The sequence below is a fragment of the Cricetulus griseus genome, chromosome 3 (assembly GCF_003668045.3).
Source record: "Cricetulus griseus strain 17A/GY chromosome 3, alternate assembly CriGri-PICRH-1.0, whole genome shotgun sequence".
Taxonomy (NCBI): Eukaryota; Metazoa; Chordata; class Mammalia; order Rodentia; family Cricetidae; genus Cricetulus; species Cricetulus griseus.
This window is the reverse complement of record NC_048596.1, coordinates 198,561,032-198,589,022: the sequence shown is the minus strand read 5'-3', so window position 1 is coordinate 198,589,022 and position 27,991 is coordinate 198,561,032. Positions and strand designations below refer to the sequence as shown.

The 27,991-nt window shown below is 48.4% G+C and overlaps 1 protein-coding gene across 1 annotated transcript; it reads left to right on the top strand.

The window, feature by feature from the left end:
* Window positions 1–8: 8 nt before the first annotated feature.
* On the top strand, window positions 9–27,707 carry Ca5a (carbonic anhydrase 5A). The gene is made up of 7 exons (XM_027410694.2): window positions 9–147; window positions 5,938–6,135; window positions 17,814–17,932; window positions 20,954–21,049; window positions 21,642–21,704; window positions 26,191–26,346; window positions 27,506–27,707. Exons 1-7 carry the CDS (start codon window positions 9–11, stop codon window positions 27,647–27,649), a joined length of 915 nt encoding a protein of 304 aa, XP_027266495.1. The 3' UTR covers window positions 27,650–27,707.
* The last annotated feature ends 284 nt before the right edge of the window (window positions 27,708–27,991 follow it).

Here is a 27,991-nt window from a genome sequence, read left to right as displayed (position 1 = left end):
GGCACGCTATGCTCAGAGCCATGATGCAGGGGAGAGGCCCCTACAAGCCCTTAGCCATCCTCAGGCACACGGGGCCTCTCCGTGCCACAAGGCCACAGCACTGGCGCTCCCAGCATTCCTGTGCAGAGAAACACAGCAGCTGTGCCCGTAAGTAGATCCCTAGGTTGTCCCTGGTATAAGCGAATGTGGTGCAGGCCTTAGGATGGCTTTAAGAAGCAAGATGGAACTAGGTGGTGGTGATGCATGCCTTTAATCCCAGCACTTGGGGGTCAGGGACAAGCGGATCACCAAGCTTGGTCTACAGAGTGAGTTCCAGGACAGGTTCCAAAGTTACAGAGAAACCTTGTATTGGGGAGGGGGTGGGGGGCAAAATGGTCCAGAGCTGGCTGACTTCTGTTCTGATTTGCTCAGTGTCTCTGGCATCTGGTGACCCTGAGTGAGACACTTAACTCTGGTTCAGGGGTAGAAAGGAGGGAAAGGTACTGCAAATGTGCAGTACATGCTTCAAGCCTCCAACTGGGCCTAAGACACTCCCCTGTAAAGTATATGTCCTGACCCAGCACTCAGAAGGCTCAGGCCCCGAGCCCTAAGTGTAGAAAACAGGTGGCTTTGAAGAGATGACAGCTTTACTAAATGCCCCGCTTCCCTAAGCCTCGGTTTCCTCATCCACAGAATAGGCAAGATGGATGCTGTCTCCAGCATCTGGTGAGAAGCCAGTGTGGAAAGCCTGGTGCACACAGGCTCTTATTCACCCCAGGGTACCCAGCACCACACAGTTCTGTCTGCAAACACCAGGGAAACCAAAGAAGCACCCAGGCCTCCAAAAATGCTCCTGTCAAGCAGGAACTCAGGCCTAGAAAGATGACAAAGAGCATGGGAAATGAACATTATCCTCCAGTGGTCCCAGCCCAGTGTCCAGACTCTGGAGGCAAGAGCCACTCAGAAATGTGGGGAGTATGAAATCCAAGCTGCCCTCCAAAATCAGCCATTGTGACCCAAGAGGATCTGGGATGAAAACCTTGTCACCTCCCTCCCCTTTCCTGTCCTTTCATGAACACAGCCATCCGTCATGGGTCCCCAGATGTGCAGTACCTTCTCAGAGAGAGCCTGTTGGAGATACAGAACCCAGCCCTTGACCAGCCTTCCTGTTAGGCCAACCATACTGGAGGGGTACAACGACTCAGATTGCCACACAACCTGCATCAGGGCCATGGCTTGTACCATCTTTATAGTCTAGCACCTTCCAAGACCATGTGCAGGTAGGAAGGATTGCTTACAGCCATGGAAGAGGGAATGACTCTGATCTCAGGTGAGAGTCTGTCTCATGACTGTGCTCCCACTGCTTCTGTGAAGAAATGTTAATGAGCACATGTTATGGATCTCCTGTGGGAGATCTAATTCCAAGATGGCTGATTCATGTCACACGCCTGGGGAGGGCATTCCACACCTGTCAAGGAAGGATAATAAGAGTATTTACCACTACAAGTTGTTAAAAGAACAAAACAAGGTCACTGTTTCCGGTCAGCAAGCCCAGGTCCTGTTCTACCCAGACACACTCTGTGGCCAAACAGCTATTGCAATGCTGAAAGCCCAGGCTCTGAGAGTCCAAGCCCTGAAAGCCGGGGGGGGGGGGCGCCTATCCTGGATTTTATCTGGCTCTAAGATCTCAGGTTCCAGGCTCATGGCTCTGAGCCTTTTTTAAAATATTATTTTATTTTTAATTTTATATATCAATCCCAGTTCTCCCTTCTTCCTCTCTTCTGGTTTCCCCACACACACCCTTCCCCTCACCCCACCCCAATCTGCTCCTCAGAGAGGGTATGGCCTCCCATGGGGAGTCAACGAAGTCTGTCCCATCACAGACCTGACCAAAGGCCTCCCTCCTGTGCCTAGGCTGGTGGCTTTGAGCTTTAACCCCAGCAGGCACTTGGCAACTGCTGTAGTCCTTGGCTCTAACAGCTGTGAGCAGCAGCAGGAGGCAGCAGTTGCTAGTGTTACTGTTCTGGAATGGGCCTAGGGTGGGGGATCTTCAATCCATGGCAGGAGTTTAATGATACAGCTGCCATGCCTACAGTGTCTGAAGTTTGGCCCTTAAAAGTTTGACACCTCCCTGGAACTCATCTGGTGACAGAGGTTGGCAGCTTCTCATCTTCCATCTTCATAAGGTACAACGTCCCCACTGCTCTGCTCCCCACTCCGTCACTCATTGGAACTCTTCAACTGTCCTCTCAGTGAGGCTATGGCACTCATTATCAATACTGCCGCCACTCCCCTCCCCACTGCCTCCTCTGTTTCTCCCTGTTACATGCTCAGCCCAAAGATAAAGTCATTGAGAGAAACCTTCTCCACCCCACTTCGCCCCCGAGACAGGGTTTCTCTGGTAGCCCTGGCTGTCCTGGTACTCACTCCACCAACCAGGCTGGCCTCTAACTCAGACATCTGCCTGCCTCTGCTTTTCAAGCACTGGGATTAAAAATGAGCACCACCACCACCACTCTGTTAAGCCTTTTTAAAATTGGACCTGGTGTTGCAAAATGAGAGGACAGAGCAGAGAGGTGTCTCCAGCTGACTCCAAAAGTAAATTAGTTATATAGTCAGAGCCCTGCATGCAAATGAAGGATTGGGTATGTACCAATCACAGGCCCTCTGCTGGTCACCAAGGTACTCCCCCTCTGGCCTGGGTGGACGTAGCTACAAGGGGCAACTGGGATTCACTAAGGCCAGTCTTTCTGGGGAGGCAGAGACAAACAGATCCTTGGGGTTCAATGTCAAGGTAACCTAGCATACTCAGTGAGTTCCAGACCAATGAGAGAACATGTCTAAAAAAAGAAAAAAAAAGTTGGGCGACACCTAAAAAATGACACCCAAGATTGTCCTCTGCCCTCTACAAACATCCAGGCACGTGGACACCCCTCCACAAAGGTTTTACTACCCAGGAGAACTAATTATCAAACCTTGTCATCTCCTGGCTGCATGTTCCCAGAAGTTTTGGGGTTTGATTTAATTTGATTTGGTTTGGTTTGGTTGAGAAAGGGTCTCGTTATGTATATATTGTGAAACTCTCAGGCTAGCCTGGAGCTCTCTATGTAGACCTGTATGGACGTAAATTCTGAGAGCCACCTGCCTGCCTCCACAGTGCTGGGGTTAAAGACACTCGGGCATGAATCTTCTATTATGTTTATCATGCTCACAAGTTGATGGGTCTTCCAGGGTATAGCTTACCCAGATAGGGCTGGGCCACATTCCAGCTGGTGGGGGGGGGTGAGCCACATCTGTTCAATGCATTTCTCACACACCCCAACTCCTTAATCCCTCCCACTCAGCGAGCAGTCACCTGGGATGCAGTTTTCTCATGGTGAGCCCAATCATAAAACATAGTTAAAGCCCCTGCTCAGCCAGAAGAGGCAGAGGCAGGCAGATCGCCATGAACTCAATGCCAGCCTAGTCTACATAGTAAGTTCCAGGAGAGCCCATGCTACGTAGACAGACCCTATCTCAAAACAAAGAAAAATATAGGTAAATAAAATTTTAAAAATGATGTCTCTGTTCACATCATGTCCACTGATACCCACGTGGAAGCAAGTTACCAGGGGTCATGCCCAGTGACAGTGGTGTGGAGCCCTGCTCTCCCCAGGGCGGGTCAAGGGAAAGGAGTAGGTGTCCACTGTTTGATCAGCAAGCCTGGAGAATGGAAACTCACGAAGCAAGGGAGTCCTGTTGGGTCTGCACTCCTGTCACTAGATTAGTTCCCAGGGGAAGAGGCTTGGGCTTCATTGTCAGCTCATGCCATCTGCATCTGGTCCACAGTTGCTCCATGGGAGCTCCACACAGCTTTGCTCAATGATTAAAAGAATACATTCTGGCCAGGCGGTGGTGGCAAATGCCTTTATTCCCAGCACTTGGGAGGCAGAAGCAGGCAGATCTCTGTGAGTTCGAGACCAACCCAGTCTACAGGATGAGTTCCAGGACAGGCTCCAAAGCTACACAGGGAAACCCTGCCTTTAAAAACCAAAATAAAATAAAATAAATAAATAAATAAATAAATTCTGTTTTATTTACATTACTTCCCAACTGAAACAAAACCAGCTTATTATGATGGTGAAGATAGATAGATAGATAGATAGATAGATAGATAGATAGATAGATAGATCGACAGACAGAGAGAGAGAGACTCACTATGTTGTTGTTTTAACTTTGGCACAGTGGCTGCACCTTAATCTCCTACTATTTCAGCCACAATTGTGACTTTGCAGTGACTGGACTGCATCTCATACAGCAGCCTGGCCACTCAGGTGGGAATTCTGTACCTGCAGGCACTGGCTCTGTCACTGTCACTCAAGGTAGCTTTCACTAAATCTCTATTGTTCTATTTATAAATAAAGCTTGAGATCCAAAGGCTGGAGTGAAAACCTGCTAGCTCAGAGAAGTTGAATAGCAACAAGCTAACCTCTCCTGGCTGGCGTCTCCCAAAAAACATGTCCTTCTGCTCCCCCAAAACAACAACAACAGCAAAATGTGCCATTCAAAATCCCTCTCTACTTCTTCTGGTGTATCTCTCTGTCTCTTCCAGATACCCTCTGATGCTCTATGATTACTTTCTGCTAAGTCAGCCTCCTAACCCACGGTTAATTTTATTCAATTAACACAAATTCTAACTTGAGGTTCATACTGTGATCAAATATTCCACCCCCAACACTATGTAGACCAGGCTGGCCTTGAACCCACAGAGATCTGCCTGCCTCTGCTTGCAAGTGTTGGAATTAAAGGGGAGCACCAGCATGCTGGGCCATGAATCCAACTTTACCTAGCTTGAGCCTTATCTTGTTATGAGAGGTCATCATATGAGGCCAGTGTGAGTAACTATTTGAGTTGAGACTCATTTCATATTCAGGTGGCATAAATACTTTAGATGTGCCAAAGAGCAGCTCCCCCTCATTTGGTGGCAGATGCTCTGCTCAGTACAAATGTTTCCCTCTTGGTGGTCTCATTTATACAGCTCAGCAAATGGATCCTAAAATAGCCACTCTTCTCACACTTTGAGTTTCTGAGTCAGGGAAGTCTGACTGGAAGAGAGCTCTGGTAGGATCCTAGGCTGGAAGAGAGCTCTTGTAGGATGCTAGGCCGGAAGAGAGCTCTGGTAGGGCCTTTGACACTCCTGCATTTGATGTAAATTCAGCCTTCTGCAGTTGTGTTAAACACCCATTGCCCAGTGGGAAGATCAAATGCATGGTTTGTAGCATGTAAACTTGAGTCTCTCTCACCCCAGATGTAGTCAAAGCCCCGATGCTCTAAGGCCCTCTTAATAGTGCACAGGTAATCCAGGCTTGGTGGCCCATGACTACTTTAATCCCAGCACCCAGGAGGTGGAGGCAAGGGGATCTCTGTGAGCTTGAGGTCAGTCTGGTCTACCTAGCAAGCTCCACGACAGCCAGATCTACATAGAGAAACTCTGTCTCAGAAAAATAAAATAGGGTACAGTATGGAGATATTTTGTTTATGACCTAACAAATAAACTTGCCTAAAGATCAGACTGCAAAGCTAGCCACAGCCATAGAGGCCAGGCAGTGGTGGCACACACCTTTAATCCCAGCACTCGGGAGACAGAGTCAGATGGATCTTTGTTAGTTCAAGGCCACCCTGGGCTACATGTAATTGATTCAGTCAAAAGAGAAACAGTGCTCACACAAAGGTGATCCCAGCACACCTTTAATGCCAGCACTAAGGTGATGGAGACAATGACCACACGGAAGTGAAGATCACATAGGCGCAGGCCAGGTGAATGAGCCAAGAGCTTGCATATGTGTATGTAGGAGTTGAGTGGCTGGGTGAGCAGAAAGTTCCAGGGCTCCCTACTGGGCTTGTTTCTCAGAGCTGGGCCCCTTTTGCTTCATGCCTGCCCTAATGACCCCTCAGTCAAGATCTCCTGTCTGTCTGCAGGGCACCCCCTCTGGACAGGCCCAGTCTCCTCACTGGGAGGCACCTGGCAGTCTCCCATCAACATCCAATGGAGGGACAGTGTATATGACCCACAACTGGCACCTCTCAGGGTCTCCTACGATGCTACATCTTGCAGGTACCTCTGGAACACTGGTTACTTCTTCCAGGTGGAGTTTGATGACTCCTGTGAGGAGTCAGGTGAGTCTGTACTGGGGTTTAGGGGCTGGAGCCTAGGCAGTCAACCTTTGAATCTGAAATGTTCCCATAGGCTGGAGCACTTGAATACCTGGCACCCCACAGATGGCTGTCTTCATTGAGTTATAGACCCTGTAAGGATCTGAGAATCGCTGGAGGAAGACCCCAAACTCAAATAGTATGCAACACAAGAGTGTTTATTCTGCAGAAATAGCCCGCATGCAGGGGTGGCTCACCCACATAAAATGGCAATGATGACAAAGGCATGCAGGCCCTTTTAAAGGGGACTTGGAGAATTTTAAGTATCTCTGTTCTAATTGGGCAGTTGGGGAATAGTTACATCGGGCACATGGTGATTGGATGGGGCTAGTAACAGTTTTGTCCATTGTGGGCTTTTTTGTTGGTATATATGGTCAGTAGCAGCCTTATCCTGCAACTCTGGGTCTCTCAGACTTATAAGGCCAGGTTTGAAACTGTTTAGCTGATTGGCTAAACTTGGCTGGGGGACTTTCCTGGACTCAGGCTTAGCTCATTACTTACAATGGAGTTGCTCTGTGTCCAAGATGGAGTCACATTCCAGTCCCTTTAAACCATTATGAGATGGAGCCTTTCTGGAGGAAGAGGCTCACCGGGGCAAGTATTGGGGTCATATATTATCTCTGGATCCTTCCCTTTCCTCCCTTTACTCTCGTGTGTGTGTGTGTGTGTGTGTGTGTGTGTGTGTGTGTGTGTGTGTGTGTGTGTGTACAGATGTGCATGTGCATATGGAGGTCAGAGGTCAATCTCATTTTTGAGACACAGGATCTCTCTCTGGCCTGAGACTCATCCAGTAGGCTAGGCTGGCTGGCCAGCAAGCCCCAGCACTACCTGTCTCCACTTTTCTTAGCACTGGGATTACAAGCTCTAGCACCATACTGTGTTTTTTATGTGGATTCTGGTGATTAGGTCCTCATGCTTGTGCAGTTGAGTCATTTCCCTAGCCCCTGGCTCCTTTCTTCAGTTTCTGCTCTTACCATCATGGAGCTGTTCCTACCATCACAGAGCTGATCTACCATCATAGAGCTAGTCTCCCATCATGGAGCTGCTCTGCCATCCTTCCCCAACACAATGGACTGTACCCTCTGGAAACTGTGAGCCAAAGTAAACCTGGAGCAAATCTTAAGTTGCTTCTGTAAGGTAATGGACCTCAGGAATCTACAAGTAACTAACACAGTGGCCGTTATTCTTTTCCATGACATCACAGACTCAGCAAAGAAGGGGAACTGGGTGGGACTGGGAGGTGACGCTCACTTGAGGGGAAGAAAGCATGTCACCAGCAGTCACCTGAGTCTTGATGCCTTGTGAGGATGAAACCAGAAATAGAATAGGGCCCCTTTCCATACCAGGGCTGAGGAAAAAAACAAACCAGTTAAGGCTGGTGAGGGCTGGCAACTGGCCTTCTGGGGCTGGACAGGGACATAAGAGCCACACAAGGAGGCTTACAGCTCTCCTTGGTGTGGTCATTGCACACTGTATCTCCGAGTACCAGTGGACAGTCTCTAATGGTGGAGTTGGGAGATAATTCCCAGTCACTCTGAGGGCCTGTGCTGGTCGGTTGTACCTACTGCCCTCTACTGTTTCCTTCCCTCTCAGTCTCATACCTCTGATTTCTCTCTACCCTCATCCCTACCCCCACCCCCACCCTCCTACCCCATCCCATCCCTCCCCTCTCTTGTTTTTCAAGACAGGGTTTCTCTGCGTAATTTTGGAGGTTGTCCTGGAACTTACTCTGTAGACCAGGCTAGCCTCGAAATCACAGAGATCAGACTGCCTCTGCCTCCCAAGTGCTGAGATTAAAGGCGTGTGCCTCCATCGCCTGGCTCCCATTCCTCTCTTAATACAAATGTCTCCAGTGGCTGAGGCTGGCCTCACCTCTTGACACGCCTGTTTCCACCTCCCCAGTGCTAGAGTTACAAGCCACTCTGGGTCTTTAATCTCAGGTTTAATCTCAGGTCTCTCTCTCAGTGAGCTGTTTGTTGCATCAGTTTAGACTTCTTTTGGTTGCTCTCAGCAGAAACTCAAACTGTCTTAAGCAAAGAATTGGGAGCTTAGTTAGCTCCAATTCAGAGAACTCCAGACACAGCAGGGTCCAGGGTGACAAGTGACTCCCTGGGTGGCTTTCCTAGGGGTAACAAAACAAGTGGCCTCAGTTTGGCACCAGCTTTCAACAGAACAGCTGGGGAAGAGGGCTCTGTCAAAGTCTGGCCACTGTTCAGTGTCCCACTGCTGGTGGCCAAGCAGGGGTGAGCCAAACACTGTAACTCCCAGCAGTGTGTAGCCAACCTAAGGGTGACCCTGACATGAAGCAAGATGTGCATGCACAAGAGAAGGAAAAGTGGCCTCCTGCAGGACCTCAGGGCATGGCTCCCAGAATGGCTCCCAGAAGTGTGAACAAGGCTAGAAAGCCAGCTGCTAGGAATTCTCACTTTCTTACCCCAGCTGCCTGTAACTCATCCATAACAAGCCCCATGGCCTTGCACTATGGACAAGCAGCAGCCTTCCACTTTGACCTCACCCTGACTCCACCCCTGGCATCACCACCTCCACTATCTGGATCAAAGGGAGGCTCCCTACCCTGCCACAGAGGGAAGGAATCATGAGTGTCTCCCGTCACATAAAGGAGCAGTATATCCTCAACACACATCCACCCAGGCCACTCTGCTTTTCCTGTGTCCTTCGTGTGGCTTCCCTCGACTGGCTCAAGTTCCCACTTTCCACAGTCTCTGTCTTCCTTCTTTCACCTCCATAGGAAATCAGGAACAGGGTGTGGAAAAATGCCGGGGGTAGGAGTGTCACCACAAAAAAAAAAAAAAAAAAAAAAAAAAAAAAGTTTCCGGCCAGAATTAGGAAATGACTCTTCCATTTAAAACAAAACAAGACAACAAGCAACAAACAAACAAAAACTGGATGAAAAGGAGGAAAGGCCAGAGGTATCTCCTGAGAAGACGGTTAAGTTGGGGTGGGGGCACAGGCGTGGAAGCCATTTTTGTAGAGTATGATTATTTGGGTCTATTTTACCAAGCGAGTGCCAGTAACTGTAGTCATATGCCAGCAGGAGGACAGGACAGTTGCCCAGACAGTCAAAGAAGGCACCAGGGACTCTTACAGGAGGTAAGGGATGTGTTCTCTTCTAGGTTGTCTTTGCCAGGAGAATGAATTACAGAGGCAGATACAGCCTGTGAATGGCTGAAGCCCACTGAACTTGGGAGGCAGCAGAGAGGCTGTGGAGAGAAAAGCTGGAGACAAAGGGCAGCAGGGGCAGGGAGGGTGGGTGCCTCACAGGTCATAGCAACCAGGCTTTAAGGCTCAGCACTGTTGAGCTGCACGTGAACCAGCTCACCATGGAAGCTTCGAATTTGCAGGCAGCTCATCTTCTTTCCTGGGGTGAGGGCTGGGGTGGAGGGAGCATGAGATGGTGTTTGAGTGCAACAAACTGGGCCTTGAGCCACAGAAAGAGCAGAGCGTGTGCCCCTATACTCTGTCTATCAACAGGGGATGTGAGAGGCCAGCCCACCCTCTGATCATCTGTCTTCTCTGTTACTGAAGCTGCACACTGACTCCATGGATCTGGGAGGAGGGATTGAAAATGAGAGCACCTGGAACCCTTCCAAAGGATTCAAGCATTCAGTGTAGGACCTCTTCCCCTATTGTGGTTGCAGCCAAATGCCCTTTGCAATGCTGCCCTCCAGAGGGAACGCCAAGAAGTAGGAAGCAGACACTTGCCCAGAGCTCAAGGGAGCTTTCTTGACTACAGAGGACTTGGTCATTAAGACCGATTCAACCAGTTCAAGCGACTGTGTAGCCATGACACCCACAGAAACACAGACTGGAATGAAGACACTGTTACAGTCCTGGCATGAAAGAAGATAATCAAAAGAGATGCTTCAGCTATCAGAGTATAGAAACAATGGACCTCCAAGAATTACATTTTCCCCCAGGAATTCCACAGTGGAATGGAAAGGCTGAATCCCGGTATCGGCCAGAGGACGACCTGGCCTCCTGGGATGGTTCTGACAACTTGTGTAAGGTCCCTTGTAGAAAGATTGAACTGAGACAGTAAAGGGTCACTGGTGGGTGGGACCACACCTTGACTAGGTCTTCGTAGTTATACATACCCTTTACCCTGAACTTAACCCCAAACCTCCTCCCAGGACCCTTGAGATGGACTTGAGGGTGGTTGTCAGACCTCTGTATTTGTTCCTCTTCCCAATGTGGCTACATTGACTAAGTCTCCTCTCTCTGCTTTTCACTATTACCTGTCTCTTTAAGAAAGATATTGGGGATGAGAAGCTGAGTCTAGGTGACTGGGGCTGCCAGGACTCAGGCTTTGCCTGTAAAAATTCCAGTAACATCTCTATAGTCCACCATGCCCTCTGATTCCCTAAGTGACAACTGATAGTCGTCCCCAAAGCCAAGAAACCCCAGAGCAGCTTATTCTTGAGAGCCCAAGTCCAAGCAAGGGTGCTGCTGTTGGCCACCACAGACTAGGCTCCCAGGCCACATGTCTGAGTTTAAAGTTCACAGATTTCACTTCTGTCCACTAGGGATCACCAGTTGCAGGCCAGAGAAAGACCCTGCCTGATAGAATAAACCTAAAGGAAGTATGAAGCACCCAGAAAAATCAAGACTCCTACCTAGTCAGGTGACCTAGAGACAGACAGGTCAGGAATAAGAGCAGCAAGAAATTCTTCCTATCTCTTGTGACCAGATTGGTGCCTAGCCCAATTGTTATCAGAGAGGCTTCACCCAGCAGCTGATAGAAGCAGATGCAGAGCCACAGCCGAACACTAGGCAGAATTCAGGGGATAGTGTGCAGGGGAGAAAGGATTACAGGAGTCGGAGGGGTCAAGGACACCACAAGAAAATTCACAAATCAACTAAGCTGGGCACATAGGGGCCCACAGAGACTGAACTGACAACTAGGGAGTCTGCATGGGACTGACCCAGGCACTCTGCATATGGGTTACAGTTGTATAGTTTGGTCCTCTCATGGGACTACTAACAATGAGAACAGGGGCTATCTCCCATTCTTTTACTGGGTTTAGGGACTCTACTAACCATACTGGGTCACCTTGCCCAACCTCAATACATGGGGAGGTGCTTTGTCTTACTGCAACTTGATATGCCATGTTTTGTTGATACTCACGGGAGACTTGTCCTTTCCTAAACAGAAATGAAGGAGTGGATTTGGGGGGCGGGGCGGGGCTGGGAGGAGAGGAGGGAAGGGAAACTGCAGCCAAGATGCAAAATAAATAATTTTATAAAAAAGAAAGGAAGGAAGAAAAAGAAAGAAAATCCTTCCTTGTATCACTGGTCTGTGCAATGTCTTCCAACAGACTGAAGCCCCAAGGTAGCCCTCTAAGATCCTAGCTAGTGAGGTGCCTGCTGGAAGCATCTCTGTTAGAGAGAAGGCTCTAGGGACCCCTGACCCTGACCACTGGGGTGTGGATTGAGTTCAAGATGCTACATGGAGTCGAGGAGAGAGAAGTGCTTGGAAGGCCAGTCTTCTAACGGATGCTGGTTCCTTCCTGCCTGCCTGCCTGCCTGCTTCCCATTCTTTTTTCTTTCTCTCCTTCCTTGGGCTTTTGACTGGGCCTCCCTATGTAACCCAGGCTAGATTCAAACTCAAAATATGCTCATGCCTCAGTTTCCTGAGAACTGGAATTACAGTTGTGTGTCACCATGCCTGGCTTCTAATACATGTTTTTCTGAAGACGTGTCTGCCAATGTCTTTACAGGAAGGTCCTACCTTGGGAGAAACGGTGTCTGTTGCAGGTGCTGTGTTAATCCCAAAGATTGGAAGAGAAAGACCACCAACCCAAATCATCATGCCCAAATTAATTAAAACAAGCATTTAATTAAAGCAAGCTTTTTGATTCCCATATACTGGCTGTCTCCCCTAAGGTAGGCCTCAAAAAGTCAGCATTGGATGTAAGGAAGACAAGGTTTTTATAGCTCAGGGATAGAGGGTTTCCAAATGGGGGAAAATAGGTTGGAATACAGGAGCAGAAAAGTAACAGATAGTCAGAACAAAGTAATCACAACCTAGGTGGTCATCTAACCATTAAACAAAGGTAGAGTTGCAAGATAGCATAAACAAAGACACGATTGCCATTTCTGGAACAGGCAGCACAGAACCATTTATAGTTAAGGTTAAAGGTGGGGGCACAGCCCACTCCTTACAAAACAGATGTTTTATCATAAACAAGAATGAGCCCAGTTTGTTTTTACAGCAAGATGCTTTTATCAGGCAGACAGATCTCTGTGAGTTTGAGACCAACCTGGTCTACAGACCAAGTTCCAGGACAGGCTCCAAAACTACACAGAGAAACCCCTGGTGGGGGAGATTATTTAAATCTAAGATGGAGGCAGGCTGGTTCTTCAGCTATAACCTTGATAGTAACATTCTCAGTAGCCACAATAACAGTGACTATCAGAACAGTAGGTGGCTGTGGTTTGCCAAGTCCTTTGGGACACCAGGGACCTTGTATTCACTCTTTCCATTGTTCCTGTAAAACAGGTGTTTTTATTCTTCTACAAATGTCACTTATGAGATACAAAGGAAACACTGTGTATAAAGCCACACTCTGGCTTATCTCAGCTTGGCCTGGTGTTCAAGTCTGGGTTCTGTGGAACTTGTGCTCTTTCAGCACTGCCAACAGCTGTTGGCCAGCTGTGGCTTGTCCTCACCTAGAGAGCATTAGGAACAGAGAAGCCTTTTGGCCTTGGACTTCACTGGTTGGCAACTGGTTAAATTTGGGGCTGACACTGGAATGTGCTCTTCGAGATCCTCTGTTGTTCATGGTTCTGACTAACAAGAGTCTCCCAAGCTTCTCTTATGCTAATTTTAAGCCCCAAAGCAGCTGCTGTTCCTGCCAAAAGCCCACACTATTCTGGGGAAAGCCCTGAATTACAAATAGGTGGCTATTAACAGCAACTGTTGTACCAGGGGAGACCAGCCATCACTGTGCACTTTTGGCCTTGAATGTCACTTGTTATTTTAGTTGGAGAGTCTGACTCTGACTGATGTAATCACCTAATTTTATCTCCGTTATCTCAGATGTACCTGCTCTCAGAGAACACAGGGTGATGGATGATCAGGCCTCAGTAGACAAACTTGGCTGCTGGCAGTCTTGGGGGCTGAGGTTGGCAAGCAAAAGGCTTTCCCAAGACTCGGCTTGCTTCTTCTTTAAATTAGTCACTGTGTTATCACTGTGACAAGTCAGTTATACATTATTTTATCTGATTCTGAAGCCTTATCTCAACTTCCTTACCTCCAAGGAAAGGAACTTAGCTTTAAACTATGCAACCAATGTCAATGGTTGAAATGTTCCACAGGATCTGGGGTCAACAGGTCATCTGAAACTGGTACCTGAAGTTTCTGTGTGTTGGTTAGTTCTATGTAATCCTGACATAACCTAGACTCCTTTTAGAAGGAAAAAACTCAATTGAGAAAATGTCTTCACCAGATTGGCCTGGTACACTTTCTTGATTGATGATTGTGGGTGTGGTCACACCCTGGACTGAGATAGTCCTGGGTTCTATAAGAAAGCAGGCTGAGTGGGCTGGAGAGATGGCTCAGAGGTTAAGAGCACTGACTGCTCTTCCAGAGGTCCTGAGTTCAATTCCCAGCAACAACATGGTGGCTCACAACCATCTGTAATGAGATCTGGTGCCCTCTTCTGGTGTGCAGATATACATGGAAGCAGAATGTTGTATCCATAATAAATAATAAAAAAAAAGAAAAGAAAGCAGGCTGAGCAGGCCATGGAGAGCAAGCCAGTAAGCAGCATCCCTCTATGGCCTCTGCATCAGCTTCTGCCCCCAGGATCCTGCCCTGTTTGAGTTCCTGCCCTGACTTCCTTCAGTGATGGATTATGATATGGAAATGGAAGTGAAATAAACCCTTTCCTCCCCAAGTTGTTTATTATCACACTGTTCATCATTGTAATAGAAGCCTGGCTCTAGTCTGTGTCCCTGTGTCCTCATCTCAACATTGGGCTTCCAGTGCCTGTCCCTTGGGAAATACCCAGTTCCCTACACAGTGTCCGATACATAGTTTGTCATTCAGTCACCTCACAGTGTGTTCACTACTGACAGCTACAAGTGCTGGAGACCAGAAAACAAAATACCGGGACATGTAGATTTGGCCAGTGACACTTGCTCCCAGCTGTCTTACCCCATACACACAGCTGTTTCCTTGGAAGGCTTCCTGCATGCTGGACAGTATATCTCCCATGGGACTCAGTCCTTACTGGGACTCTACTATTGAATAGAGAAACCAAAACCGGAAGGAATGAAGAGCTAGGCAGGCCCAGATCGTATCTGTAGAAGGGTTCCAGCTAGAGCCCTTGGGCCTGCAGACCCAGACAGCAGAGTGAGCCATGAAGGATGCCTTTCCAGTCCTTAAATAAGCATTACTTGCCGCTTTGCTGTGGCTGCCTCTGCTGTCAGGGCTAATTTTGGAAGCACTGTAACAGTGAGAATTTTCTGTTCCAACTTGAAAGGGCTCAAGGCTGCTCCTCTGTGTGTGCACATTTGTGGATGATGAGACTGCACTGTAATCACAGTGCACCTGGCTCAAAAAGGCTCCAAGTCCTGAGTCCCCAGAGATCCCCAGATTCCTGGCTTCTCTCCCACTTTGCTTCCCTGGAGCTGCTCCTGCCCAGTACAAGTTATGTGGTTACTTTCCTTTGCTGGGAGACATTGAAACCCCACCTGCCTTTCCACTGAGCCTTCTCTGTCCTCAAACACCCTTGTCTTTTTTCCAGACAGGATCTCATTATGTAGCCCTGGCCAGCCTAGAACTCGCTATGTAGTCCAGGCTGTCTTTGAACTCATAGAGATCTCCCTGCCTCTGCCTCCAAAGTGCTGAGATTAGGTGTGTGCATGGTCATGCCTGGCCTTTCCTTATTTTTGTTTGGTGTACTTCAGCCTTTGGGTTTGTTTTTCTGTGAGCTTGTGTGACCCCCATAGAACTAGCAAGCTCCTTGTTCAGACATAAATGATGCCTCCTGCTTGTTATGAGAGAAGGGTCATCACTTCCTGTCCTAGATGGGACCCCAGCATCCTTCAGGACTGCCCCTCATGAGGCTACCCACCTTTGAGGAACTGCCATGTTTCACTAAGGCAGATAGGACCTCCAATTCAGAGGGCTTATATAGATGAAAGTTTCTGTCCTGCCCAGTCCTATAGCTGTTCAGTCAGTCTCAAATAAACACATAGAGGCTTATATTATAAACTGTTTGGCCAATGGCTCAGGCTTTTTACTGGCTAGCTCTCTCTTAATTATGAACCCATTTCTATTAATCTGTGTATCTCCACATAGTCTTGTCTTACCGGTGATTCCCAAACCTCTTGCTTTCTTGTCAGCTACATGGTGTCTCTCAAGAGACTCACTCTGTGTTCCTCTTCCCAGAATTCTCCTAGTCTGGTAGTCCCTCCTGGCTCTGTCCATTGACTGAAACAGCTATATTCATCAACCAATAAGAGAAACATATATTCACAGCATACAGAAGGTCTACTCTGCAAAGGGTCTTCTGATGTCATCAGGGAGAATGTGGAGCCAGTTGGGCTAGGATGATCTTTAGACTTAGCTACAAGGATTGTTGTGGGGGCCTGGCAGACATCCAGCTGCTCCCGGGTTCAGACTTCATCCTTTGGTATCATCATCTTTTTTTTTTTAGAGACCCCAACATGTCATCAGACCTCCAGTGAAAGCTGCACCTTTTGCATTTGTAGAAACCCAAGAAAACCAAACAGAATCCTGGAGTGCAAACTCCATCATAGATTTTGGACCCTTTCATCTTCAGACCAGAGCCTCAATACCCAGTGTATAATTGGCACCCACTGATCAGACACACTGTCATTCACCGGAGAGAAGGCTGTTTTCTATGCATTAAAAATTCCAGATATAGCTATGCAGTGGTGGAGCACACTTGTAATCCTAGCACTCAGGAGGCAGAGGCAGGTGGATCTCTGTGAGTTGGAGACTAGCCTGGTCTACAATAACTAGTTCCACGACAGCCTCCAAAGCCACAAAGAAACCCTGGCTCAACCCCCCCCAAGAAAATTTCAGATATAATTCAGCAGTGTGTATATTATGTACATGTGTGTACATGTAGGAGCCTGAGGATAACCTTTTCAAATCAGGTGTTGTTCCTCAAGAGCCATCTACCTTGCTTTTTGGGTTTTTTTTTTTTTTTGGTTCAGTTTTTTCTTTTTTGGTTTTTCAAGACAGGGTTTCTCTGTGTAGCTTTGGAGCCTATCCTGGCACTCGCTCTGGAGACCAGGCCGGCCTCGAACTCACAGCGATCTGCCTGCCTCTGCCTCCTGAGTGCTGGGATTAAAGGTGTGCACTACCAATGCCCCACCAGTTTGGTTTTTTAAGACAGGGTTTCTCTGTGTAATAGCCCCAGCTGTCCTGAGGCTCTTTTTATAGACCAGGCTGGCCTTGAACTCACAGAGATCTGCCTAACTCTGCCTCCTGAGTGCTAGGATTAAAGATGTGTGCCACTATACTCAGATCTATATCCTCTTATCTGGAGTTAGGTGATAATAGCACAAGTTTTAAAACTGGATGGGACTGATGACACTCTAGAGTAACCGTCTTGTTTTGGAGTAAAGAGATAGTAAGATTGTGCCAGCCCAGGCCTGTCCCTACCTCTGTCTATAGTGTGTAGTGTAGTGCTACTGTCTGCAAATTGTTTTCACAGGGAAAGCAAGCACACCCCATCAGCTTGTGGAAGTCAGTGCTCAATAGCATCTTTCATTCAACATGGCATTGTCCCCATTTGCCACTCAGTGTTCTGGTTCGCTTTTGACATACCCTAGAGTCACCTAAGAAGGGAGTGTCAATAGAAGGATTGCTCAGATTAAATTGGCCTGTGGTCCAAGGGGGATTGCCTTTGATGGTTAACTGATGTGAGAGTGTCCAGCCCACTGTGGGTGGTACCATTCCCTGGACAGATGGCCCTAGTCTGTACAAGAAAGCTTGCTAAGCATGATTCTGAGAGAAAGCTAAGGAGCAGCATTGCTCCTGAAAACTGAATGGAAATGTCTCACCAACAGTTAGAAATGTTATTAGTCACCTGGAGCTTGTTAAGTGGTCTCCCAGCCCTACGATGGACTGTTGACTTTGTCCATTCCCAGAATGGCAGAAAACCAGGTATAATGTAATCCCAGAACTCAGGAGGTAGAGGCGAGAGGATCACAAGTTCAAAGTCATCCTAGATATATATGGAATTCAGTGCCATCCTGAGCTGCATGATACCCTGTCTCAGAAGAAAAGGAACTCTTGGAAATCCTTGTTGGATTAGCACATCTCAGAAACCCCTCCCTGAGTCTGTGCAGCACCACTTACAGGGACTCAAGATCCTTGCCGCCATCTAGTGGCTGAATGCAGACTTGGTCTTCATCTATCCTAGAGTTTACTATGAACCTATGAACCTGCTGTCTCCGGCACCACTCTAGGATAGAGGTGACCAAAACCAGGCCAGGTCCACCTTTCACAGACCTCCCTGTTTCAGCAGCACAAAAATCTCTTGGGGATAGAATGTGTCCATTCCCTCCCCCCACACACATGTAGGCAATGTGGAGCCCACACATAGCCCAGGCACAAGTATCCCTTGTCTTGTTTCCAGGGATCAGCGGTGGGCCACTGGGAAACCACTACAGGCTGAAGCAGTTTCATTTCCACTGGGGAGCAACGGATGAGTGGGGCTCGGAGCACATGGTGGACGGCCATGCATACCCGGCTGAGGTTCGTAAAGGTCATGAAACAGCACACATATGGGTGCTTTCTATGCCAGGGCTACCACAGGGTGACCAGTCCGTCCGTCACACACACACACACCCTCCCAAAGACACACACACACCCTCCCAAAGACACACACACCCTCCCAAAGACACACACACACACACACACACACACACACACACACACACACACACAAAGTCTCCAGACCTAAAGGATTTCCAGGGACCTGAGGCTTCCCATGTGCCAATTAGAACAATAAAAGCATCTTGACCCACTTAATCATTGCCACCTTGTCCTGGGGTGGAGGGTGGGTGCTATAGGTGCTCTGTTGACAAGAAGAGCTAGAGGTTCTGAGAGGTCATGTAAGTCAGTGAAATTCACAGCACTCAGCTGTGAGCTCGCTGCACTTAAGGACTAGTGACCTCATGTCCACCTAGAATAAAAATTTCCACAGTAGGATCTCCTCTCCCCTTCCTCTACTCTCCTTCCTCCTCCTCCTCCTCCCCTTTCTCTCCCTCCTCCTTTCCTCTTTCTCCCTCCTCCTCCTCCCCTTATCCCCCCACCTCCTCTTTTCCCTATTCCCCTACCCCTCAGAACTGGGGATGAAACCCATCCTTGAGCCACACCCCCAGCCAGAGATCATCTTCTCAAAGGCCATATCTTCAATATCCCAAAGTGGGATCACCACAGAAAAGTAGGCATTGGCTCTGAAGTTGTGTCAGGCAATAGGCAGTGCCTGGCAACCTCCCAACATTATATCATGAAAAATTTCCAACACACAGGAAAATGGAGAGGTTCATGTGATGATAAACCATGAGGTTTCTACCTCAGCTCTGTAATGGCCAATTTGTCTTATTCACCTTGTCAGTCCTCCATCTACCCCCTCCTCTCTAGGCAACACTGTCCCTCTCATCTCTGTTCCTCCTCCTCCTCCTCCCATCCCTCTGCTTTCCTCTGCCAGCCTGGGTATACATTCAACATTTTGGCTTTCTATTTCAACGCTTTCTGGTTGTAGAAGTGAACCAGGGTCTAGCCAAAGCCACAGATGAAGTCCAGTACTTGTTTATTCTCAACTGGCAAACATTGCCACTAGAGGGCGCACAGTGTTCTCGCCTCATCCAGCAGCAATCCTTCCTCACAGCTCTCTAGCTGGAACCTTGTTTTTGTGCACAGACATGTCTAGTGAAGGCCCCTATGGTTGAAACATAGCTGATTAAGATGAGAGATCTTGGGTCTTACCCAGCCTCCTTGCTTCATGCCCAGACACTCCTTGTGACCATGTGGAGGTGAGAGGGAGGAAGGAAGGCCCCAGCACAAATAGAGGCCAGCCAGGGTCTACAGACTAAGACCCTCAGCCAAGAGGCCTGACAGAAATGAGGACTCCATCTCTGAGATCTGGAGTTGTATTCTAGAAAGTCTCAAGCAGACATGGCAAGTCTACCCTGCTGGTCCTAGATCCCAGATCCCAGGCTAGGAGCATCCATGCGTCCTGGGAGTGAGGACCCAGAGCTTCCAGCAGGGGTCCTAGATGGCAACCGGCAGAGCTTGCTGACCATGATGCCAAGGGCTTGCTGGTTCTTGTTCCTGAGGGCTCATGGTTGGGCACAGTTAAGAATGCCTCTACCACAGCCCTGTGTTTAGGGGACACATGTGCCCCCTGCTGTATCCAAGGGGCTCTGGAATGCCTTCTGACAAAGCTATCATGTGTGCATGGAACCCACACACATCCTTCTGATACTTCTATCCTCACCTCTAAGTTACCAGCACACTGTGAGTGACACATGCTGTTGCTATTTGTTTCATTCCAAGAAAATCAAGAAAAGCACTGACGTAGCATTTTTATTCCAAATAGTTTGTCTGTTGTTAGTCCAATGGTTGTAGAATCCGTGGGTGAGAAGGGACAACTGAACACATACTCAGATGCCCCCTAGGTAAAGTCACAGTCCTATCACTACAATTCCCAGCCAGGGCCCATGGTTCCCAGATGACAGGGCTTCTTCCCTCCTCCCTGACCCCCTTTTCTCCATCCATTCCCATCATCTTGCAAATACATCACCCTGTGAGATCCAACATCCAGAAAATGACAAGGCAGAGTTCAAGATCAGGTGCCAGATGCACATTGAGGACTTATCTCACTGAGAAATTGTTCAATGCTGAACACTGAACAGTCCTGTGTCTCATCTGGTGACCCTTGTTCCAAGTGACTCACAGGTACAAATGATCAAACGGCTCATTTCTGTCTTGCCAACTCAAAACACTTGTGACAGCTACTGGTAACTGTTAAATTGACAGATGGGGATTATTTTGATTATCCTCATTGGTGTGAGAAGCCCTCTGTCTTCATTACTTTTCTGTTGCTGTGATAAAACACCATGATGACTAGGCGATGGTGGCACACATCTTTAATCCCAGTACTCAGAGTCAGAGGCAGGTGAATCTCTGTGAGTTCAAGGCCGGCCTGGTCTACAGAGTGAGTTCCGGGACAGCCAACAATGTTTCACAGTCTCAAAAAAAAACAAACAATAAATACGTGAGTCCATGGTGGGCATTCTCATTCAAACCACCACAACTCTTACGGATTGTGGGCGGGAACATGCCCTGGGGGGAAGTCCAGGATGTATAAGTAGAGAAAAGGTGATAAATGCATTCACTGATCCTCTCTTCTGATTGTGGACGTGATAGTGAGCAGCTACCTCAAGCTCCCGCTGCCTTGACTTCCCCACCATGGTGGACAGTTACCTTCAATAACGAACTGAAATAAACCCTTTCTCTTTTCAGTTGTGTTTGTTAGGGTGTTGTTTCACAACCACAGGAAGAGAAACTAAAGCAAGTCTTCTCCCTCACTCCTTTTGGTGCTGTGAAGCTCTTGCCACCTGTGTTTAAGGAGCTCCAAGGGCTCTGGCCACTAGCACCCTGTGTATTGACATGACATTGACGTGACCCAAGGGTGTGCTGGACAGAGTGGAATGACTGTTATTTCTACGGCATGACAAACATTAACATTCTTTTTCCACTCTGTTTCAGCTCCATTTAGTTCACTGGAATTCCATGAAATATGAAAATTACAAGGAAGCCACCGTTGGGGAGAATGGGCTGGCGGTGATCGGAGTGTTTCTGAAGGTAACATCTGCTGGGCATGACCCTCCCACTGAAAATGGCTGGGTTTGGTCATCAAGAATGACCTTTTGCTGGGAGGGACATGGAAGGCTTCTGTGACAGCCCCACTCCTACCTCCCACCCCAGAGTAATAGCCTAGACAGCAAAGCACCCAAGAGAACTCTTAAAAAGTGAGATGGGATGCTGAAAAGTAGCTCTCCACAGTTGGTGGCTCATGGAGGAGGTGTGGGAGGGGAAGGACTCGGTTCTGTTCAAGGGGCAGGCCACTGAGAATTTGACCATGCCACAGTGAGTGTATTGGTACCACAAAGTAGAATTATTATTATTATTATTATTATTATTATTATTATTATTATTATTATTTTACTTCTTTGGAGAGAGGTCCCAAGTAGGGGAAGGACCTGGAAGGAATTGTGATCAGGGTGCATGATGTGAATCACCCAGAGAATCAATAAAAATGTTATGTGGAAAAAAAAAAAAAACAAGACAAACAAAAAAGAATGGCCCTTTGCACACTGTCCCCTGGAAGCGAGGTATGTTTTCACTGTCTGCTGCCTTCCAGGCTAACTAACACTCATGTGTCTGTGCTGTGCAGCTCGGGGCCCAGCATGAGGCTCTGCAGAGGCTGGTGGACGTCTTGCCAGGAGTGAAACACAAGGTAACAAGCTTGAAACCAGCAAAGCGACACTGAAGTTCCCAGAGCAACGACTCACTCAGGAAAATTCAGAGTTTTTTTGGCAGAGGGTGTGACACTCTGGTCCTAGAAAGAGAAGCGAAGGGTCAGTCCTAAGGCTCTTGTCACGAGATGAATTTGGAAGCTTGCTTTCCCTCTGAGCACGGAGAGTTTTGGTGTATGCCTATAATCCAGCACTTGAGAAGGCTGAGGCGAGAGAACTGCCAAAAACTCAAAGCCAGCTTGGACTACATAATGAGTTCCAGGCTAGCCTGGGTTACACAATAAGAGTCTTCAGAAACAAACATGACAGAGAACTCAGATGTAGCTCAGTTGATAGAGAGCTCGCTGAGCATGCATGAAGCCCTGGGTTCAATCCCCGGCACCGACATAAACTGGGTGTGGTGCGAGATAGCTGCAATATTGAGAGGTGGAAGCAGGAAGATCAGAAGTTCAAGGTCATCCTTGGGATACCTGAAATTCTTTCTCAGGAGGAGGAGTGATATGCTCTTTGTCCATCACTGCCCATTTCCCCCTCAGTGAATCCCCCCCCCCCCCCGCTGGATTCCAAGTCCAGCCATCTGGGGAATGCCAGCTTGAACTCATATTTGTTCTTGCTTTGCTCAGGCTTGGTGTCCAGTAGTGATAACACAGACCCAAGTGTCTACCTGCTGCATGTGCAAACACAGGCCAGTGCACCACCAGCATACACCTGAGAAGGAGCTTTAACTGTCACCAAATACAGAGCAGACTTGGGGAGAGGGAGGCAGCCTGGGTGGCGCACAGGCTGCTGGTTGAAGGGCCCCAGTTCATTCTGAAGGTGGCTGGGCATTCTTTGTATACCTTGGTGTGGTAGCCTGCCTTGAGAAAATGACAGAGTTATGGTGTCACTTTTCTTTAAGAACTACCCAGAAGGGACTTTTGATGGAAAATGGAAATTCCAGGGAGATAGGTTTATTTATTCAGTACCACAACAAAGAATTGTGAGGCAAAAGGAAGCAAGGTGGCCATTAGACATAGGGACATGGGGACAGAGAGGCTTCCACCTGTCTTAACAATGGTGAAAGCTGCCCTGCGGGAAATAGTGGCCGCCCCTTCCTCAAAGCTCACAGGAGTGTTTGATCTGCAACTTGCCTCCTCTTGATGTTGAGGTCCAGACGCCCCTTGGAATGGAGACAGAGCTCCTACCCCCACTGTTCTGTCCACCCGTTCAGGAACACCTCAAGGCCAAGGTACTGGGCGCTCAGCTCCTCACCCTCTTCCTTGCTGGTTCACAGCCAGAACAAAGCTGGAAGGCGGGATGTTTTCCCAGCTGGCCTCTGCCTCCCACGGGGTGGGAGAGAAAAGAGCTGACTGGGGAGTGTTGTTTACTCAGGGGGTCTGTTTTCCTTCCTTGGAAGGTTCTGGAGCTACTTTCCCCACAGGGCAGACGTGGGGTCTGGGGTGTAGTTCTAGCCCAAATCACACTAGTCCCCTGAAAATAACACTGACTCTAGAACATAAAAGGACCTTAAGACATGAAAGGCCCAGCCAAGGAGGGCTCCTCAAACTAAGGAGTAGGAGACACTCTGAGGACCCCTTGTCCCTGGCTCTCCGTCTACAAGCTTAGGACTTTTAGGGGTTTGGGGTGTGTGGTGGAGATCTTCAGTCAAGATGTTCTGGGTCCAAGGCCCTTGATCTGCCAGGAAACTGTGTAGCTTTGAGCAAGTGACTTAATCTCTCAGAGCCCCAGTTTCCCTATTTATGAAATTTGGTTATTGAGAGTGGACATATAAGGAGGGCCTTGTTATCCACATGGAAGTGAGATAGGCACAGTGTCAGTCTTAAATAAACTGGTTGGGTCCGGGCCCCAGCTGTGGTGTGAATGAAGAGTACGGCTGGCTCACACAGGCTTATCCACGGTTGTGATGGGGTGGGTCGGTGGGGCTGTGGCACACGAAGGGATGTCTCAAGCAGCATCGCTGGACTCAGAGCTGTCTGCAGGGGATCTGAGAGCAATTCTACCTTAGGGGGCCTGTCAAACTTTAAAGTGCTCGAAGTACCGTGACTCCAGGGAGGAGGTGAGGGGCAGGCGGCCTTGGGCTCAAATCCCAGCTCTATTGCTCATCTGTTCAGCAAGCGCATCCCTGAGGATGGTTTGCTGCAGCACTGGACTACTCACCTGTGGTTCCATAGCCAAGAATACAATGTCCTGGCTCAGGCTGAATGGGCTAGCTGGGGTTTGGGGTCTCCCTGGACCCTCTAGCTAGGGACTTAATCAGCAGAACCCCTGGCATCCTGCATAGTACTCAGTATTACTGTCTAAGGGTCTTGATTGGGTTCATTTTCTCTGTCTTCTCTGTCTCTCACCCTCACCAATGTGGAGGTCATTGTCTCGGTCCTGCTTTCTTGAGGTCCCTAGAGCCCACTAGGCCCTGGAGGCTCATGGGGGAGAGGGCCCTCAGTCTCTGCACCCTTGAGTGGTGATGTCTTGATATGATGAGCAATACCCAGGCAATGAGCAGGTGGAACTCCTGCTGCCAAGGTGGATTTATATAGGGATCCCCAGTCCCGGGCTGAGGCAAGGTGTCTCTCCCTCTCTGCAGGCTTCTGTCCTCTGTCACCTCTTTAAATTGATACTGACTTTGTGCCTATGCACGTGTATGCAGAGGCCTCAGGTGTTGTTAGTTAGGTGCCGCCCACCTTTTGGAGGCAGAGTCTGGCCAGACAGCAAGCCCCAGGGAGATGCCTGTTTCCACTTCCCCACTTCCTGCCCATCTTTTTTTTTTTTTTTTTTTTTTTTTTTCTTATATGTTCTGAGGATAGAGCTCAGGGCCTCATCCTTGCAAGGCATGCACTACCCTGACTGAGCCATCCCTTCAGCCCTCTTTGCTTTTGTACCTCATTCATTAATTCTGACCACACCACACTCTTGATGTTGCTCAGGTCCATCAGGCTGCTTCTGCCTCAGGACCTTTGCAACAGATATACACATGCCACAAACTCTTCCTTCATGGCTTTCTGTGTCTTTCCTCAGATGTCACCTCATTAGGCCTTGGGGACCACACCTTTCAAAATACCCACTGCCTCCCATCTCACCCTGCTCCTCTAATTTATTATTTTTCTCCATTGCAAAGTCCCCAGTACAAAGTGCTGATGCTTTACTTATTTATTCTGTGCGAGCTCCACAGAAGGGAGTAGTTCTGTCCACTTTTCCGCAACTGTATCCTCAATACCCGAGGCAAAGTTGGGCTCACTGTCGGCTCAGACAAACACTTGTGAATGCATGCATGAATGAGCAAATGGATGGTGACGTCCCATGGGAGCTCAGAAAGGCTTTATGAAACCCAGGAAGCAAGCAAACATGAACTGTGAACACAGGGCCTGAGGCGGAGGCCAGGCTGACTCCAGAGAGCTTGAGCAGTCTGTCAGGAGCAGCTGTGGGGCCCTTGGTCCCACCTGCTCCCTGTGAGAGAGAAGAGCATGAAAGCTGGGTGGGGGAGGGTCCTGCAGCATTTTAAAGCAAGGCTGCTTGAGAGAGACAGGTAGGTGTTTTAAAACTATAAGACTTGTCAGTGCAGCTACTGTTGAAAACACACACTTTTGGGTCCTTAAAAGAAAAAATGTCCATCTGATGCAGCAATCTTGTATCGGGTATGGACCCTGAGAACTGAAAGTGACTCTGAAGCAAACAGCTCCCACCCCATCCCATTCCACAAGTACTATTTAAGATAACCAGAAAGGAGAAGCAGGTCAAATGTTCAACATAGGTGAATGTAAATGAAACACAGCCTAGCCACTCGGTGGATGCTTTTGGTCAGGCCATACACAGAAGGACACACAGAACATCCTGGCTCACATTGGGAATTTCAGCACTTAGGAGGTGAAGGCAGGAGGATCAGGAGTTCAGAATTATTTTTGCCTAACATAGAGATTTGGAGGACACCCTGGTCTATACAAGACCCTGTCTCAGCCTGTTATGGAAGTGCAGGCCTTTAATCCCAGAACTCTGTGAGTTTGAGGATAGCCAGGGCTATAAGAAGGAGACACATTGACTTCCATGGGTCTGCAGGTTCGGAGCCAAAAAGTAGACTGTGGTTTCCAGACGTCAGGGAAGAATGGGAATCAGTGTTTAATGAGGCAGAGAAAGTTCTGGAAATAAATGTGGGTGATGACTACACAACATGAATGTCCTTACTACCCCAAATTACACAATTGAAAATGGCAAAAAAGCCCCCATTTATATGTCTTCCCAGCCAAAGTATATATAAAGGTATAACTTTAAGGAGAAATATAACCATTTGGTAGGAGTCCCTTTCTTGTTAAAAAAGAGTTACATTTTCTTTCTGCTTCCATATATGACAATGGTGGCTGCATAGCTGTTATTCGGCATGCTTGTTTGGCCATTAGAGCTGTGGTAAGATGCAGAGGCTTGGCTCCTTCCTAGCCTCCTGTGCTGAACCCCTGACAGGGCTGTGGTTCTTGTTCTCAGGATACACAGGTGGCCGTGGGCCCCTTTGACCCTTCTTGTCTGTTGCCTGCCTGTCGGGATTACTGGACATACCCTGGCTCCCTCACCACCCCACCACTGGCTGAGTCAGTCACCTGGATTATCCAGAAGATGCCCATTGAGGTGGCCCCAAGCCAGGTGAGCCCTGTAGCTGAGTCACAGTCCCAAAGGAGGCCATTTTTACCTGCTTCTTCATCAAGGTGTCATAGCAGAGTGCCATTCTCTGGCACATCTCTTGTGTGTGTGTTGTGGAGGTCTAAAGTCAACCTCTGGTGCCATTCCTCAGGAACCATTCACCTTGTGTTTGGAGACAGGGTGTCTCATTGGCCTGAAACTCATCCATTAGGCTAGACTGGCTGATTAGCCCCAGGATCCCCCGATTCTGCCTCCCCAACCCTGGGATTACTTGAGTACTCCATCGTGCCAGCCTTTTTTTTTCCTTTTTGGTTTTTTGAGACAGGGTTTCTCTGTGGCTTTGGAGGCTGTCCTGGAACTAGCTCTTGTAGACCAGGCTGGTCTCGAACTCACAGAGGATCCACCTGCCTCTGCCTCCTGAGTGCTGGGACTAAAGGCGTGTGCCACCACCACCTGGCCCCATGCCAGCCTTTTTTATATGCATCCTGAGGCTCAGACTCAAGGCAAGTGCTTAACTAATTGAACAACTTCCCCAGCTCCGCTGGCATATTTTAGATGTTCCTGAATTGCTAGAGGATTTTCTATTTCCATGAGAGCCTTCGAGTACAAGGCCCCATTGATCACACTTGGGGTGTTGATGGGGCTAGCATACATCATATTCTTTGAGGCCCAGATGTGATCATTGTCCTGATGACACTCAGTTAAATATTCCAGCCAGGCTGTGCCTGGAAAAAAAGTGATACAAATTTAGGCCTGAGTTCTTGCCCAATCTCATCACAGGCATTCAGTGGGGGATTGGGGGGGTTGTAAATGTATGCATTAGCAGAAAAAGGCACATCATAGACCATACCCAGAGGACTCCTTCCCTACCTAAGTGGCTCACTCAGTGGCTGTTAGCTGGGCCTCAGTACCACTCTGTGGCCTTTCTATAGAGCTACTGGGGTTCTGTCAAGCCTATGGGGTCACCAATCCCAAAAGGGTAGCAGTTTCAGTGCCTCTAACGAATGTTCTGGAGTCACTGGTCCATATACTGTGTTCTGTTGGTCACAGAGAGACACTGCTGATTCAGTGTAGAAGGAGAACTGTACAAGGCATGGGGGACACCTGGCACCTGGATCCTTCCATGCTTGTCTCAGTTCACTCTGGCTACTCTCTATTCCAGCTGTCGGCATTCCGCACACTCTTGTTTTCTGGACATGGTGAGGAAGAAGAGGCGATGGTGAACAACTACCGCCCACTCCAGCCCCTCATGGACCGGAAAGTCCGCTCATCATTCCAGGCCACTGGGGTGGGGATGAGGTCCTAATCGCAGGATGATGTCTATAAGGATAAGTAGAACAGAGTGAAAACGAGGCGTGCATTTTGTAGAGATGTCATGTGACATGACACCTGTATTAAAAAGAAGATGAGATCATTGCTTCAGTCAACCTGCTTTTTTGTTGCAAGTTAGAGAAATACTTTAAAGAAGCTGACGGGACAGAGCTGGAGGGACAACTCAGCCCACCAAAGGACCTGAGTTCAGTTCCCCAGTATCCACACAAAAAAGGGAGTGCATGTAAATCTCAGTGATGACGATAAAGAAAATGGAGACAGTGGATCCGTGGAAGCTTGCAGGTCAGCCAGCCAGGACCATGTCCAGAACAAAGAG

Excerpts from the sequence above, each read along its gene's own strand:
- Ca5a (XM_027410694.2), top strand. The coding sequence starts at position 9 with ATGCTCAGAGCCATGATGCAGGGGAGAGGCCCCTACAAGCCCTTAGCC. Across the intron at positions 6,136-17,813 it reads TGACTCCTGTGAGGAGTCAG|GGATCAGCGGTGGGCCACTG; the intron begins GTGAGTCTGTAC and ends TCTTGTTTCCAG. Across the intron at positions 26,347-27,505 it reads TTGAGGTGGCCCCAAGCCAG|CTGTCGGCATTCCGCACACT; the intron begins GTGAGCCCTGTA and ends TCTCTATTCCAG.